This window comes from Geotrypetes seraphini, chromosome 19 (genome assembly GCF_902459505.1).
Source record: "Geotrypetes seraphini chromosome 19, aGeoSer1.1, whole genome shotgun sequence".
Classification (NCBI taxonomy): Eukaryota; Metazoa; Chordata; class Amphibia; order Gymnophiona; family Dermophiidae; genus Geotrypetes; species Geotrypetes seraphini.
Window position 1 is genome coordinate 38,510,673 of NC_047102.1, and position 17,660 is coordinate 38,528,332.

The 17,660-nt window shown below is 40.0% G+C and overlaps 1 protein-coding gene across 4 annotated transcripts in view; it reads left to right on the forward strand.

The window, feature by feature from the left end:
* The window catches only part of DDB1 (damage specific DNA binding protein 1), a 76,775-nt gene that overhangs the window by 21,585 nt on the left and 37,530 nt on the right, over positions 1 to 17,660 (forward strand). For all 4 annotated transcript variants that reach the window (XM_033927985.1, XM_033927983.1, XM_033927986.1 and 1 more), the window contains 6 exons: positions 60 to 157; positions 7,651 to 7,809; positions 9,297 to 9,380; positions 9,665 to 9,781; positions 13,513 to 13,615; positions 16,611 to 16,686. In XM_033927985.1, coding sequence (XP_033783876.1) covers positions 60 to 157; positions 7,651 to 7,809; positions 9,297 to 9,380; positions 9,665 to 9,781; positions 13,513 to 13,615; positions 16,611 to 16,686 — 637 coding nt within the window. The remainder of the gene's footprint in view (positions 1 to 59; positions 158 to 7,650; positions 7,810 to 9,296; positions 9,381 to 9,664; positions 9,782 to 13,512; positions 13,616 to 16,610; positions 16,687 to 17,660) is intronic.

Consider the following 17,660-nt stretch of genomic DNA (forward strand, 5'->3'; position numbering starts at 1 on the left):
ATCTTACTCCATCTTTAGATAATAGTACTTCCAGTTATTATGATTTTCTTCCTCTACAGTCCCTGAGCCTTTTGGTGGTGCAATCATCATTGGTCAAGAATCTATTACTTATCACAATGGTGATAAATATCTGGCAATAGCTCCACCCATTATCAAGGTGAGATATGCAAAATGTCATGGCTGTCATTAGTAGCAGAAGTTTTAAATTAAGAGCCTCCAAACAAAATATCAGAAAGGATCCCCAGGGCAAGGGGATCTGCAACAGAAGACAGAGTGGCCATAAATGGGCCCATTGTACTATTGGGGATATTTGGATAGAATTTACTACGTTAACGGGGACTAGATCTGTTTAGCTATGTCAGCATAGTTCTTTCTTTGACTCTATGGAGAGGGAGTGTCAGCTTAAGAGACTTGTAACTGTCATGTCAATTAACTATTAAGCAATACAGATTACTTCAATGTTTGAGGTGGTTGGGTTGAATTATTTCTAATGTAGTTTATAGTGATGTTGTTTTTTCTGATTGTTTTAATGTACTTTTTAATTTCCTTATTATCCCTGTTAGTCCTGATGAGTGGGCAGTGCTTCCCAATCAGCAGATGGCAGCATTGAGCTTTCAGTGGCATTCTTACTACAATAAGGAATACTGTAGTCCTAAAACTTGCCATTATCTTCCTCTTTAATACATGGTTGCAGTGCGACCTAATGCAGCAGGTATTTCCTTAATTCTCATGCTTGACTTCATAGGGCATATTCTGTGGCCTGTGGCCCTCAGGTCGGGGTCACTAGACTGCTTAGAGTTCTCGGGTTGGTCTGCAAACCTGATGATAGTTACTTGATACTACCCCTACCGTAGGGTCCAAGCTGTGGGTCCCATCTCTGCTGTGACTGTCCCTGCTGGACCCAGAGGAACTGCCAGGCAGAATGAATAGCACTATTGGGGTCCTGCCCCTCTGTCTCTCCCTCTGACCCCCAAGAATCTTGTCCTCTGACTAATGGTAGCAGTGGGGTGTCAGTTTCAAATGTCTCTATTGCTGATAAAGGGGGCGCATCCATGAGGATAAAGATTTTTTTTTTTTTTTTGGGGGGGGGGTACAAAAAAAACCTGAATGAGGTGATATGAATTGGCAATAATTTGAGGCAGGAAAGCCTTTGACATCAGACAAGGGGAAATGGTGAGAAGGGGTTTCCAGGGACTTCTACCTCTGTGAATGGGTGTTCTTTTGCATCTCTCCAGACCTGTACAGAATGGATGGGTTTACGCTCCTCTGCCAGCAAGTGGAGACTGAGATACTGACTTTTGGCTGTAGTTCAAGTGGACTGTGCAGTCCCATCTACAATCAGTCTGTTCTTAGTATCCCATCAGGTGAAGGTGGTAAGCCTGTGTAGTCTTTCCTTTGGTTAGTTAGGGCCTGTTGGATGTGATTAGTGGCCTTTATTGTCCCTGTTTGTGGGTGCTGGATTGAACTTGGGGGACCCTTGCGGGGATCCGTTCGACCATGGGGGATTCCACACTTGACTGATTGAGTCCCTTCCCCCATTTTCCCCTACCTCCTCCTATTGTTTGACTTGGAGGAGGCTCAGCTGTGAGCCTTGCCACAGTTTAGGCAAGGCACATAGCTTTAAGAGCCTGTGGAGTCTGCTCAGTTTGTTAGTTAAAGTTGTACTTGAAAAAACCCCAAACCATCCTGAGGCAGTGCCAGTCTGAAGCTTTTAATTAATTTTAATTAAAGTTAATTGCTAACTGGCAGTTTTGCTTTTTCTTTTGTGGTGGTTTGTGATGAGCACTTTGAAGAGAAAAAAGTGCTAATTGTGTACCCGATGAGCGGTGAATGTGGCTGGCATGTGCATGAAGTGTGCCGGCCGCTACAAGGGGGAATCGTTGTTGGCTTCGGGTAACAGTGAGCAGGGTTCCCCTCGTCAGCTGCAGGCAGTGGGGATGCCCAGTGTTCCCCAGCCATTGACAATCAAGGAAATAAGGTTTTCCTTACTGCCGATACTGCTGGGGACTCCCTTTTTGCTACAGCAACTGCTGTCTGCAGTCCTGCTTTAGCGGCTGGGTCTGTTCAGACCTCTTTGCCACTACAGGCCTCAGGTGAGATTATTTTGGTGGGTTTTTCCTCTATTTTGGCGGGAAGCTCTGCCATTTTACCTCCGCCATTTGGCCTCAGGTGACCTCCCTCCTGTGTTAGAGAGGCTGGAACAGGTCTTAAAAGTTTTTCCTGCTCAACCACCATTAACAGATTTTTGTAATGAGTAATAACGTTTTCCCAAAGTAAGATATTTGACATGGAGGGGTATGGGTGGGTAATAAAGATTAAATCCTATAATGTATAAGAGTATTTAATTGTTTTTGATGTATTGGGGATGGAACTTTTGTAAGGGGAGGGAGGGGTTGGGAGGGTTTTCTAACTTGATATCAATTGTTTAGATACTTGGAATAGTTCATAATATTTAAAATATTATAGCATATAGATATTGGCTGAAAAGTTATATTTTTAATGATATATGAAAGTTAATCAAGTGTATATTTATAAGTTCGAATGATTTTTCTGATACACTTGTTGTAATATGTAAAAATGAATAAAGAATTTAAAACAATAGTTTTTCCTGCTAATGCAGTGGGTTCTTTGTTGCTGCCAGGAGGTTTTGCCCCTGTTTAGTTTTAGCCATGTACAAGGCTTACTTGCAAGCGACTGGGGATCCTGCTTGTTCCCCAGGGGTATCTAGTTTTTCAAGGGGACCTTTGCCATCAATGTCTGTCCCCGTTCAACCCCCTCGGCATCTGCTTCTGCCCAGAACCCCCCCTTTGTCCAGGTGGCCACAGGTTTCTTGGGACAAGGATTTCTTTTTTTTGTGGATATGGTTTCACCTGAGGAGGACTTGGATCTGTTGGATGTTACTCAAGATCCTCTCGGGTGGGGGGGGGGGGGGGTGCGGATAATGCAGACTGTTGTTTTACAGAGATGCCAGTGATCTCCATACTTCTAGAAGATCCCATAATAGGGATACCCCAATCAACATTCGGCATATTAAAATCACCTATTAGTAAAACTTCCCCTTTTTAGATATATTCTGAATGTCTACTATTAAATCTCTGTCCACATCTTCCGTCTGTAAAAGAGGCCTGTATATCGCATAAGAATAGCCTATCTGGGTCAGCCCAGTATCCTGTTCTCACGGTGGCCAATCCAGGGCACTAGTACCTGGCCAAAACCCAAGGAGTAGCAATATTCCATGCTACCGATCCAGAGCAAGCAGTGGCTTCCCCCATGTCTTTCTCAATAACAGACTATGGACTCAATAACAGACTATGGACTTTTCCTCCAGGAACTTGCCCAAACCTACGCTACCCGCTCTTACCACATTCTCTGGCAACGTGTTCCAGAGCTTAACTGTTCTCTGAGTGAAAAAAATTTCCTCCTATTGGTTTTAAAAGTATTTCCCTGTAACTTCATCGAGTGTCTCCTAGTCTTTGTAATTTTTGAAGGAGTGAAAAATCGATCTACTTGTTCTACTCCACTCAGGATTTTGTAGACTTCAATCATATCTCCCCTCAGCTGTCTCTTTCCCAAGCTGAAGAGCCCTACCATTTAAGGCTTTCCTCATACGAGAGGAGTTCCATCCCCTTTACCATCTTGGTTGTTCTTCTTTGAACCTTTTCTAGTGCCACTATGTCTTTCTTAATATAAGGAGACCAGAATTGAACGCAATACTCCAGATGAGGTCGCACCATGGAGCGAAACAGGGGCATTATAACATTCTTAGTCTTGTTTACCATCCTTTTTTAAATAATTCCTAGCATCCTGTTTGCTTTTATGGTCGCCGCCACACATTGGGTGGAAGGTTTCATTGTATTGTCTTTTCTTGGGCGTTAATCCCCAAAGTGGACCCTAATATCCGGTAACTGTGATTCATTTTATTCTTCCCAATGTGCATCACTTTGCATTTGTCCACATTAAATTTAATTCAAACTATACTGCCTATTATTCAAAGTACTAAACAGAACTGCACCTATCTACCTAAACAGTCGCCTACACCGAAACCTTTCAGCCAGAATAAGGAGAACCCAGATCCTGTTCACCTACCCCCCACTCAAAGGCACAAGACGCAAAAAACTATATGACAACCTACTTGCTACACAGGCGGCAAAAATTGACCCCTCCATCTCCAAGTTGCTGATCACAACTACTGACTATAAAGCGTTTCAAAAAGATATCAAAACCATACTATTCAAAAAACACATCCCAACAATATAATCTCCCATCATTTTCTATCCCCTCCGCACCTTCCTTGCAATTCCTCTCCACAGGCAACATCTAATCAAGTCGCAATGACGATAAGTCAATACACTCTCCTGGCACTCTCACACCTAACCTCTCTTCTCTCTTACTTATATAATTACATTGGAGTTCCGTTCCTTCCCTAACCTTGTAAACCGTGTCGAGCTCCATCTGCGGAGATGATGCAGTATATAAACCCAAGATTTAGTTTAGTTTAGTTTAATACATACCCGGAAACATAACCACCACCAAATATCTCAAAATGTTCGATACAACTATTTAGAAACAGAATCTTGCTTTTCTGTAATGTAAAGTTATGCTCTGTAAAATAATGTAATGTAAAGTTATGTAAGTACTGTAAGATAATGTAAAGTAATGCTAAGTAAATCCACGTAAAGTTATGTACGAAAAGTTATGTAAAGTAAGGTATGCAAAGTTTGTTAAAGTAATGTAAAGTATTGTATTGTCATCGCCTGGAAATGACCAGCCATCTTCTAATGTAATGCGCTTAGAACCACAAGGCACAAGCGGAATAGAAATCACTAATGTAATGTAATGTAAATGCCCAGTCTTCCAATTTCCTAAGGTCTGCTTGCAATTTTTCACAATCTGCATGCGTTCTAACAACTTTGAACAGTTTAGTGTCATCTGCAAATTTAATCACCTCACTTGTCGTTTCAATTTCCAGATCATTTATAAATAAGTTAAATAGCACTGGTCCTAGTACAGACCCCTGCGGCATTCCACTGTTTACTCTCCTCCATTGAGAAAAATGACCATTTAACCCTAATTCCTAATCCACAACTGAACTTTGCCACCTATCCCATGACACTTTAATTTTCTCAGGAGCCTCTCATGAGTAACTTTATCAAAACTTTATCAAATGTAAATCAAAACATTGTTATTCAGAAAATTTATCAAGAAATCCTAATATACCTCCTTGACTATTTCCAGTCTTGTAAATTTCCCAGAAAAGTCTCAACCATGTAACAGCACTCTAATTTATAATTTTCCTGGAAATGTCCAGTCATCTTCTTTTGTAATCCGCCCAGAACTGCAAGGTATTGGCAGAATAGAAGTTACTAATGTAATGTAATTTCCCATTCCCCCTTTCCAAATTGATTGAGTGCCTCTGCCTTGTCCTGCAGATCTGTCAATTGTGTAGCTTTAACATTATCTTTAAAATATAATGCTACTCCCCACCCCCCTCCTTTTCTTCCTACTCTGTCTTTCCTGAACAGCTCGGTATAACAACATCCCAGTCAAAATTCTCTGTGAACCACGTCTCCACGATCGCCACTATATCCAACTAATCTTCCATCATAGCTTCTAGATCTAGAGCTTTGTTTCCCATACTTTGAGCATTAGTATATACTGCTTTCCAGACATTGCCCCCTTTTCTCATCCATTTAGAGGTATTCAGTGATTTACTTACCTGAGGGCTTATACTCACCCTGGGGTTTTGATCACCCTGCCTCATCACTTCTAGTTTAAAGCCTCTTCACTAGATTAGCCAGCTTGCTTCTGAAGACACTTCTTCCACTCTTTGATAGATGCATACCATCCCTGCTCAGCAGCCCTTAAAAAATCATCCCATGGTCCAGGAAGCCAAAACGCTTTTGATGACACTATCCACGTAGCCACGTATTCATCTCCAGGATGCGAGCTTCTGTGCCCTAATCTTTCCCCTAGACAGGGAGGATTGATGAGAATACCACCTGCACACCTGACTGCTTCGCCTTCTTTCCCAGAGCCACAAAGTCACTTTTGATACGTTCATAGGGGTACCTGGAATATCATTAGTGCCAAAATGGATGAGCAGCATTGGATAATAGTCATCAGACTTCATGAGTCTCAGCAAGCTCTCCATGACATCTTGGATTTTGGCACCAGGCAGACCTGGGGCATCATGGCTGGTCTGCAGATGGGCACTTCTGTACCCCTCAGAAAGGAATTGCCAACCACTACTTCTTTATGCCTCTTAGTGGTCACGGATCCAGTAATTTGGGGGGGTTTAAGCTTTTGGTCCTTTCTCTACCTGGGATGCTCTCATCTCCTCCACTTCCAGGGCTGCATACTGGTTCTTCAGTTCAAGGACAGGTGGAGTCACAGTACCAGTCTTGCAGGGTTCCGTTATCTGAGTCTAGCTGTCTTCCCTCAGCACAGCTTCTTCTTCCCCACTACTGGAAATCTTTGATGCCTCATGATCCATTTCATCAATGTACCTTTCATTCTCATGGATGCTTCTCAGTCTCTCCACCTCCTCTCTCAGTTCGTTTATTTCCTTCATGAGGAATTCAAGCTGAAGACAGCTTGCACATGGAACTACTTGCTCTGCCTGGGTAATATTTTCTGTCTGCACAGAGACAGAAGCTGTAACCTGAGCAGCAGCTTTGGTGACACAATGTTTATCAGCCATACTGTGGTTGTGGAAGTACTTACACCTGGAAGAAAAAATAAAGAACAGAAAATCCTACCAAAGCAATGCCCTGTTACTGGTTGGTTGAAGAGCCTATAAATCAAAATCTCCACTTTGAGGTGGGTGGGAGGGAATTAACAGAGACTTCCCTCAACTGCTATTTGTGCCCTAATCTGATCTTATGCCCTGAAAGGCAACCTAAAATACTGATCTAGACTAAAACAGTTTTTTGTATGAAACCCTAACAGAGACTTTAAGGGTTACACGTAACTGATTTTGATGATCTAAAAAAGAGAACTACAATGAAATAACCTACTGAAACCCAAGTTTACCTTTCCCAAATTTGAATGCCAGCAGGCAAGATATTCCAATGGATGTTTCTTCTCCTTAGCAGAGGAGATCCTCCCTCAGTACCTCTTGTGAGAGGGTTTGGGGGTTAGGTGTTTTTTGTTTGTGGAGATTGTCCTTATTAAGATCAGCTGGGGAAATGTGGAGTGTAATTTAAGAGTAGTATAAGAGCATAGGGGTGGCTTGCTGTGAACCGCACAGGGTCATTGTAGGCTGATATCATCAAACCAATGGTTTTCAGTCCATCTGCTGGTAAGGGAGGATAAAACCATCTATCTAGACTAGGCTAGAACAACTCGAGGAAAAGAATTGCAGGTAAGTCCTAATTTCCCCACATTGAATAAAGAATTGTTGGTAGATCTTTTGAATGTTAATTTTTGTGAGTAGTTTTATGTAATTATAGTTTATCTTCATTATTTATAATGCTTATATGGCACAAAACAGATCCAGATTAATGAATGAGATTAATGCCAATTACATACATAAATAAAGCATAAAGTAAACATCTAAAGCAGTTAAAACATCTAAAGTAAACAGTTAAAATAGATGGCTATCTTCTCAAAAAATGCCACTTATATATTGGTACTTTTTTTTTTTTAAAGCAAAGCACTATTGTATGCCACAACCGAGTAGATCCTAATGGTTCTCGCTACTTGTTGGGAGACATGGAGGGGCGTCTCTTTATGCTTCTGCTGGAGAAGGAAGAGCAAATGGATGGGACTGTTAACTTAAAGGACCTGAGAGTGGAGCTGCTTGGGGAGGTACTGTCTGCTGTCCAGTTGTCCTCTTGGTAATTTAGATTATACAGTAACATTGGCCCCAGTAGCCTTGGTGTTTTATAACCTGCCCATTAACGGACTGCTCGTATGCGAGTGTCCAGAAAATCCAAATGCATGCTAAATTGACACAAAAAGACACAATAAACCAAGACAATATATGTTGCAAAAGTATACTTTTATTTATAAACAAAAAAAATTCAAAATCGCTGTATTGCAGCACACAATGAGTCAGGTTTGGCCGTTTAGTCTCGTATTGGCCGAAAAAAAGTTTTTCATGTCACTTGCCTTTTGGAACATTGTTGTTTATTGATAATAACTTTTCTGAAATTTCTGAAATGAGAATTATATTGTTGCAACTCAGGTTCTTAAACCAGTCAATAAACGAAACCAAGTCTAGATCAATGTTCATGGACTGATGCCGGTCCGCAGAAATTTTCTGCCGGTCCACAGGGCCGGCACATCCATTTGTTCATGGTGCGATCAACCCAGCATTTTCTGCTCCCTGAGTGCTGTAGTGTACAACAAACCCATAAAATCTACCACCAATCCAATCTGGAAACTTCTGATTTATACTACCATCTTGGTGGATGACACCACTTCCTCTCCTCTGCCTACTTTTATAAAATTACCCCTTTAGCTCTTAATTGTACAGTTTTAGTATGATTATAGAATAGCACATAATGCTCAGAAATGTTACATTCATATGCCTAAGAACTATTCTGTAGCGTATGCAAACAGGTTATATGCAATTGCAAGGGGGCATTCAGAGTAGGAAGCAAATGGGTATGTCAAACAATTGCGCACTTGAATTATAGAAGAACGCCATTTATGTTGTAAAGTGCTGTATTTAGGCTCACACTTTTACACTTGCCATAGACATAGTGTAAGTGGGCACACCTAAATGTCCAGATGATGTTATAGAATTTGTACTTATGCTACATTTTGGCTCCTATCTTTTTGCTCCCTTAGGTGATAATTTTATAAAGTTGTATTATTGAGCATGTGGTCTCATAACATTCTGACTGGCATTAAAAGAATGTGATTTGGCATGATGATGCATAATTTTCTTATAAACATATACAGGGGCCAGAGTTTGGGCAGAAAATGCATGTGCATATTCAGATTATGTTTGTTACAGCTTGATATATCGCCAGCATATTATATTATCTTTGTGCTTACGTAAGAATTATGGTTGTGGAAGTTTACACCTTTTCCAGGGTAGGCATAGAGGTCTGTGCCTGCATTGTAAGCATCTACTTGTCTTTATTAAATTAACTTAAAATAGATGCCTGAAAATGGGCTTACACTAGGTGCCCCCTGTATAAAATTTCCCTCTTAGTGTGTATCTGCATTAATGGGAGATAATGTAATTTAGCTAAGATCATAAGGAGTGTCGGATAAACAGGCCACTCTTACTGACATTTACCTCCTGACCTTTTTCTAGTGCTAATTTTCTTTTCAATTTGCAGACTTCTATTGCAGAGTGCCTGACGTACCTGGATAATGGAGTGGTCTTTGTTGGGTCTCGTCTTGGAGATTCACAGCTTGTAAAGGTAAGATACAGCCCTTATATTAGGTGCTAACATGCCTTGTCAAGCTCTCCAGAGTCCCCACTTTGCTGTTTGACACTCTCTCTGACAGATTTTCCTCCACTCCTTTCTTTTAAAGTTAATCCTTGAGAGGATTTTTAAGGAGTATTTCTGCTTTCTGTCATCTGTGGACAGATCTCCTGTGCTCTTCTCTCCCTGTTGGAGCAGAAGTTGAGAAATCATTCCTTATAGTGATTTTATTTACCAAGAGATTGAAGGTTTGTCTCTTGATTTTTGTGTCATGACAGCTGAATGTGGACAGCAATGAGCAGGGCTCTTATGTGGTTGCCATGGAGACCTTTACCAATCTAGGCCCCATCGTGGACATGTGTGTGGTCGATCTGGAGAGACAGGGGCAAGGCCAGGTAACCTTATTTTGTTTGGTCCTCATTTCAAAATGATGGCAGGTGTACTATACAGCATAGGTAGAAGATGCATGGGACCAGGTGGAAAGTATGCATGATTTTCATTTTTCAAACAATCACCTTGCATACTTTCCCTCTCCCAATCTAACCCTGTCCATTTTTCCTATTTGTAAAAGGTGCACTGTTAAAATGTATATGCTATCCCTTCACTTAGATATATTAACACTGTGCGTAGTAGCATTTTTTCATTTACAGCCCCTACTATCTGGAATTCCGTACCAAACCATATAAGAGAAATTACATCCCTCGATAAATTTAAAAGTAGCTTATAGACCTTTCTTTTTAAAGATGCTTATGATATTTGATAGTCCTTTTAAGGATAGTGATGGAAATATGTTCTCTTCCATTTGCCTTGTATTTTAAATTACTTGCCTGCTTTTTCCTTTCCTCTTATTTTTACCCTTTTCCCAGCCTTTCCTATTTAAATTTTGTACTTTACCTCTGGAGATGCTGAAAAGGAGAGGCCGTAGTGCCGCTGGAGCCTCCCAGCCCAGCCAGACTTGGTAACATCGAGCTCCTGTGCCGATGCATCGGCATCCCCGCTGGAGGCGCTCTGTAGCGAGACAGAGGCGGTCTCCCTGGGACTGGAGATCACGTTGAGCCCTGACGCCAGAGCACTTCTCCCCTCTCCCTCAGACTGCCAGCTCCCCATGGGTGAAGGAGCAATTGGAGGGCGTTGTGCTTTTCTCCCCGGAAGCCTTGGACATCAGAGAGGAGAGCTTGGAATTGGACTCCCTACATCTGCAGGAGAGTCCCACGGAGCCTGAGGTTTTTACTACTCAGAGGGTGAATTGCGAATGGAAGAGTCGCCACCAGGAGGAGAGGTCGGTTGGTGAGAATACAAAAATTGAACTTGAAAAACTTTCTACTACATTAGAGAAACCCCGAGAGGTAACTCTTGATGCTATTTGGGATCTCGTGGCAGACCTGGCCAAATCAATTAAGCCCCAACGGGTTCAACTGGAGCAAAAAGTAAATATTTAAGAAACTGATATTAAAAATTTTAAACTGAATTACAAGACCTTAAAAAGTCAGATCACAGAAACATTAGTGAGAGATAATATAAATTTGAGAAGGAAATTGGAGTCTTTAGAAAATTTCTCTCGCAATAATAATCTGATTGATTAATTTTCCTAGAGTTGCGGCAATATTTCCTAGAGACATGTTAAAACGTTACATGACGGAGGTCTTAGAAATTTCAGAAGAACTGTTGCCACCATTTACCCAGGTTTACTATCTGCCTATATGAAGAGAAGAACAACAATTACAAGATGATCAGCAGTCACTAAATATTACAACGATATTGGAACGTTTGGATAGAGAAATGGCTACACCGGCAACACTTCTCCTTACAGTAGCCTTAGCACCAGATAAAAACTGGTTACTTAGACTTTTCTTCAAATATAAATTAAAAGAATTTCTTGGATATAAATTTTGTATTTCTGCCCCGTCACCTTTTGTACCAGTATGTCATTGTTTGTCAATGTATCAGTCTGTTAATATTTTTTTAAATGAAATTTGTTTTTAATATATATTTTTATAATTGCTTGTGTTTTATATATATACTATGTAAAACCGCTTTGAATTTTGATAAGGCGGTATATCAAATTTTAAATAAACCTGAAACCTGAATAAGCCTGATCTGTAGTGAAGGGTATATGTGGAGGGGGGTGAGGGGTAGAATCCTTAACCCATTACTTCCTTTTAATAGAAGGCACTGAAAACCCTCAGGTGCAGCTTCTTCTTTTTTTTTACAGTATCAAGAGAGGGAGGAAGAGAATAGTCATCACTCTATGGAGGCATTCTTTTTTAATACTTGAAAGAATAGAGGGAGGGAGGAGGTTGGTATGCTCAAGCTTCCTAAAAGCTTTTAACTGGTGGAGGGAGGGACATGCAAATGCAAAAAAGGGTGCCGTTGTTTGACCGTCCTGTGTGCACTTGTAAAAGCATGCATTTAATAGCATGTTTCAGTCAATTGTTCTCAAATCTCGACGACTGCAATCTATTACTGGGTGTTCCGTCCACTGTATTTACATCATTAGAGGTTGCACAGAATTCTGTCATCCACACATTATTTAGATTATCAAGGTGTGATCACGTATCAGAGTTTTACATTAAGCTGTACTGACTTAAGGTAGAGTTCAGAGTTGTTGTTGCTAACTTATTTAGCAATACATAGATTGTCACCACCGTACCTGTCGGAGGTAATCGCACAGCAGACCTCAGTCTTAAAGTTACGTTCTGCTGGTAACAGTGATTTGGTGATACTATCTCGAAAGGAGTTGCGATTGCAAACCATGAGGGCTGTGACATTTTTATGCGCAGGCCCAATAGAGTGGAATAAACTCCTGGGTTACATACATCAGCATGGGCATCTTACTTCATTCAAACGTCTCTTGAAACATCTGTTCTGTCAGATGAAATATGGGTGCTCAGAGAGAAAATGATATAGTTTTACAACTTGAATGTACAAATGATACAGGCGTATGGGTGAGTACTGTATATGAGGGTTAGGTAGATTGTTTTTGATGTGTTTTTTTATGTAGGACAAGGCAGTTAAGACATGTCTCTGTTTTGTGTGGGTTGGTTTTTTTTTTTTTTTTTACTATGTATGTGTTTTTGGAACCTGCTTTGTATAAAACGGGATATAAATAAAAAACATAAACCATAAGGATGACTTCTCTATGAGGAAAGTGGCTAGATTTTCAGCCTGGAGAAGAGATGGCAGAGGGGAGATATGATAGTATTCTATATACTGAATGGTGAGGACCAGGTAGATGTGAATCGCTTGTTATGCTTTCCCAAAATACTAGGACTAGAGGGTATGCAATGAAGTTTCTAAATAGTAAATTTAAAACAAACCAAAGAAAATATTTCTTCATTCAACATATACTGGAATTTGTTGCCAGAGAATGTGGTGAAAGGGTTTAAAACAAAACAAAACTTTGTATAATTTCCTAAAAGAAAAGTCCATAAGCCATTATTAAGATGGACTTGGGAAAATCCACTGCTCATTCTAGAATAAGAAACACAATTTTATTTTTCTCTCTTGGGATCTTGCCTTGTACTTGTGACCTGGATTGGCCGCTGTTGAAACCGGGATACTGGGCTTGGTGGACTTTTAGTCTTTCTTAGTATTTTTGATCTGCAGCTGAGATGTGGTATATTGTTAGAGGTGGAGTTGAGGTCTGGAGAGCAAGCCTCTGTATACTGTACATAGATTTTGCCTGTTATTATTTTATGTGCCCCTTAATTTGGTTTTCAGTAAAGGCTGGGGCTCAATTAGCCTCAATCCCAGCAAACCCTTTTTATCTACCAACATGCTACTGAACCTTCTGCTGCAAAGACCTTGTCAGATTTCTCTTCTAACCATATCTCTGGGCAGTCCACACTCTGACCTCCTGCGAAGAATGTTTAATGAAATAGAAATATCAACATCTGACATAAAATAAATACCCAAGTGTTTTAGTCTGCCGTTTGCTTATCATTGAAAAAGAAATGCATTAAGTAATTCTTTGTTACAAAAATATTTAAATGAAATATTTCAGATTTGGTGCAATTCACTTCCTAAAAAAAATTATATGGTTTATCAATATGCTTTCATTGTTTTGTAGTAATTATAAAATTCATATTTCATTGAGCAGTAACCTCTGAATGCACTGTGTTTTCAGCTTGTCACTTGTTCAGGTGCATATAAGGAGGGGTCCCTGAGGATCATTCGGAATGGTATTGGGATTCATGAACATGCCAGCATTGATCTGCCTGGGATTAAAGGTAGAAAACTGTATATAGTCAACAATTGAAGTTGTGTACAGCAGTTATAAGCACTGTGAAGTGGTAGGGTCTGGAAGTATCACAGAAATATTGCGTTGATAGTGCTGAGTGATGAAGTCTGAAGGCATGACATGGCATGGTGTGTAGTAAATTGCACTGACTCCACCGATTTCTAGTTTGTAAAATCAGACTTAAGTTATCCAAAGTAGTTTACAAACCTGTCCTGAGCTACCTTTAGCTAGTCAGGTTTTCAGGATATGAAAGTAGTGCGTGCACATCTATTTCCTGAATACAGTACTCCCCCGATATTCACAGGGGTTCCGTTCCAGGAACAGTGGTCACAAAAACACTGGAAGTAGCTGTTCTAGTTTTTAACCAGGATATCACATCAGGAAGCATTTGTTTGGCATATAGCATTAGACATTGAGTGACTATCCTGGTGATAGTGGAACAGCAAATGACCTATGCTGGGTTAAATTGGTGAGCTATTTATAATAATAATAATAATTATTTATATACCGCCCTGCCGCAAAGTTCTAGGCGGTTTACATACGTTAATAACTTTATACAAACAGTGATTAAAGATACTGTACTCTAGTATAAAAATTATACAATAAAAATACTAAAATTATGCTATAAAATTCTAAAATTATACAGTAAAGAAAAATAAGATACAATTTGCTAAAATACAGTGAAAAAACCTCAAGAACCTTCTGGCTTTAAAATCAATATACAATTTGTCTATCAGTATTCTGGAACATCAGTTTAAAAATTTATCGAATAGATCCGTTTTTAGTAATTTCCTAAAGGACATATAAGAGTAGGCCTGGGAGATAGTAGTACTTAGCCATTGGTCCATTTTACCTGCCTGAAAACCGAGCATTTTATTAAAAAATCTCTTATATCGACAAGGTTTGATGGTTGGAATAACAAATAAATATTGCCCTCGAGTAATTCTGTTAGGTTTCTAACGTTCAAAGCATAGAGACAAGTAAGCAGATGCTATGCCAAACAACACTTTGAAACAAGTACAACCAAATTTAAATAGTATTCTAGCCTCAAAAGGCAACCAATGTAACTCTCTGTAAGATAGAGTAATATGGTCATACTTTTTTAACCTGAAAATTAGGCGGACCGCAGTATTCTGTATAAGTCTCAATTTCTTTTGTAACTTTTTATGAGATCCCAGATATATTATATTACAATAATCCAGTGTGGACAAAATGGAGGATTGCACCAGCAATCATTCTAAATGAAGTATTATCAAAAAATTTTCTTATCGGCCGAAGTTTCCACAAGATTATGTAACATTTTTTTTTACCAGAGAATTAGTTTGATCTTCCAAAGTTAAATAGCGGTCCGATATAACACCTAAATTTTTTTTATCGAAGCGGATATTAAAAAAGTTTGGCCATTCAGATGTAATTCTTTTTCTTTTATATTGTCTGAAGGACTTGCCAGAAAAAAATTTGATTTTTCCGGATTCAATTTAAGTTTTGCCCTCTTTGTCCATTGTTTAATATGAGTTAGTACTAAAGAAATTTGGTTTTTTACCTAAGAACATAAGAACATAAGCAATGCCTCCACTGGGTCAGACCTGTGGTCCATCGTGCCCAGCAGTCCGCTCATGCGGCAGCCCAACAGGTCCAGGACCTGTGCAGTAATTCTCTATTTATACCCCTCTATCTCTTTTTTCAGCAGGAAATTGTCCAATCCTTTCTTGAACCCCAGTACCGTACTCTGCCTTATTATGCCCTCTGGAAGCGCATTCCAGGTATCCATCACACGTTGGGTAAAGAAAAACTTCCTAGCATTCGTTTTGAATCTGTCCCCTTTCAACTTTTCCGAATGCCCTCTTGTTCTCTTATTTTTCGAAAGTTTGAAGAATCTGTCCCTCTCTCTATGCCCTTCATGATCTTGTAAGTCTCTATCATATCCCCTCTAAGTCTCCTCTTCTCCAGGGAAAAGAGTCCCAGTTTCTCCAATCTCTCAGCATATGAAAGGTTTTCCATACCTCCCCTGAAAAGGTCGTAAGTGGGATTATTATAGTAATATCATTGACGTAGATGAAAAATTTGACTCCCAAACTATGCATCAATGTTCCCAATGGGGCTAGATAGATGTTAAATAGAGTAGGTGATAGCGGGGAGCACAAGAATTGCTCCAGGAAAAAGAATAACTTTGTTCACTAAATACTTGATAGCGTCTTGTTCTTAAGAAGCCCTCAAATTAGTTCCAAACTTTCCCTGGGATGCCTATTGAATCTAAGCAGTCCAATAATATCTTGTGATCAACTAGATCAAAAGCGTTGCTTAGGTCCAGTTGAATGATCAGTGCACTTGAGCCTTCACTGAATAAACAGTGGAGATAATTCATCAAAGAAGCGCGTACCGTTTCCGTACTATACCCTGATCGGAACCCTGATTGGCAATCATGAAGAATATTGTGTTTCTCTAAATATTTCACCAAGGCGGAGTTAACCATCCCTTCCATAACTTTTGTAAATAACGGAATACTGGCTATAGGCCGATAGTTAGAATTTAATGCAATTGATTCTGTTTAATTTAATGCAATTGATTCTGTTGAAGATTGCTGCTGGTTAGGAGGAAGCATTCCTGAGCACAAGGTTTATGGTATAGGCCTTCCTACCTGCTTGTGTAAAGTGAAGCCAGTGCAAGGCTGTATAAGTGGAGGAAAATAGAAGTGTGTGTTATTGATGGCAGTCACAATCGGGGGGGGGGGGGGGGGGGGGAGGTGAGAATTAGCTGATTTTTGGTGGGCCTTAATTTTCTTTTACAATATTTAACTAGTTGGTATGAAAACCAGAAATAAATATGGATGACATTTGGCTCTTGAAGCCTTTTCTCATTATTTCCTTTTCATTGTCTATATACCTTTTGTCTCTTTATTGGGGGCAGTGGATGTCTTTTCTTAGACACTTTGTTTCTGTCAATCTCTGTCCCATGCTTAGCCATCTTTTCTTTCTCTCCTCCAGGCTTATGGCCCCTAAGGTCTGACTCTCAACGAGATACTGATGACATGCTGGTATTGTCCTTCGTGGGGCAGACTAGGTAAAAGCTAGATGTTTTTTCAAGCTGGGAGCTTTATTTCAGAGATGAACCTTAGAGTGCCCATAGTACTTACATGTCAGTCTAAGGAGTTTAAGCTGTTATACCAATAATATTTTAATATTTACTTGCCACTTTTCCCTCCGTGTTCCTTGTGGGGGAAGAATGTTGTTTTGTGGCCTGCTTCTGATCTTGAAGAGATTTTCCTGAGCAAGGTCGAGGTGTTATCTTTTGTTGGGCCCATGTCATTTGTTTGATTAATTATCAGATATGCTCGACTGTAGGTTGGGAAATTTTTACTAAAAAATTCTTTAACAAAAATGAGGCAGAAAAAAATAAGAAATCCTTAACTCTGTCAGCAGCATAATCCTGTATTTTTTCCCTGCCAGCCTAAGGGTTCAGCATCTCATTCCTCCCATCTCCACACACCACTGTGTACCTTCAAAAATGTATATCTATCTTATATAGAGCCATGGCAATGCAGTGATCCTTCTAGGTTACCTGCGGCCTGCTCTGGAGCACCCTCCCTGATTCATTCCCCGTGCCTTCTCCCCCAAACTTAAATTCCTGTTTCTGCTGGGGCAGGATAAAGTCCATAGGCAGCAAAGGAAGAGTGCTGCTCTGCTGTGGATCTGTAGAAAATACTTTTGAAGGTACACAGCAAAGGTGGTAGTGAGGAGGGATTAAGATGCTGAACCTGTGGGCTGGCAGAGGGGAAGGGAGGGAGAAAGATAAAGTAATTCTGGACCTGAGAGGTGCTGGCCCAGATGAGGGAGAGAAGGCTGGACGAAAGACTCAACTTATACTTGTGTTACAGCATTTTTTGTCTAGTTTTAGTTCTAAAACTGCCCTCAACTTATGTGTGACATTGACTTGTAGTTGGATAAATAAAGTAAGACATTTTATTGGGAAACATCATTCCACAGTGTATAAAAGCAAAACAGTCAACAACAAAATCACATTTTTCTCCAAAATGA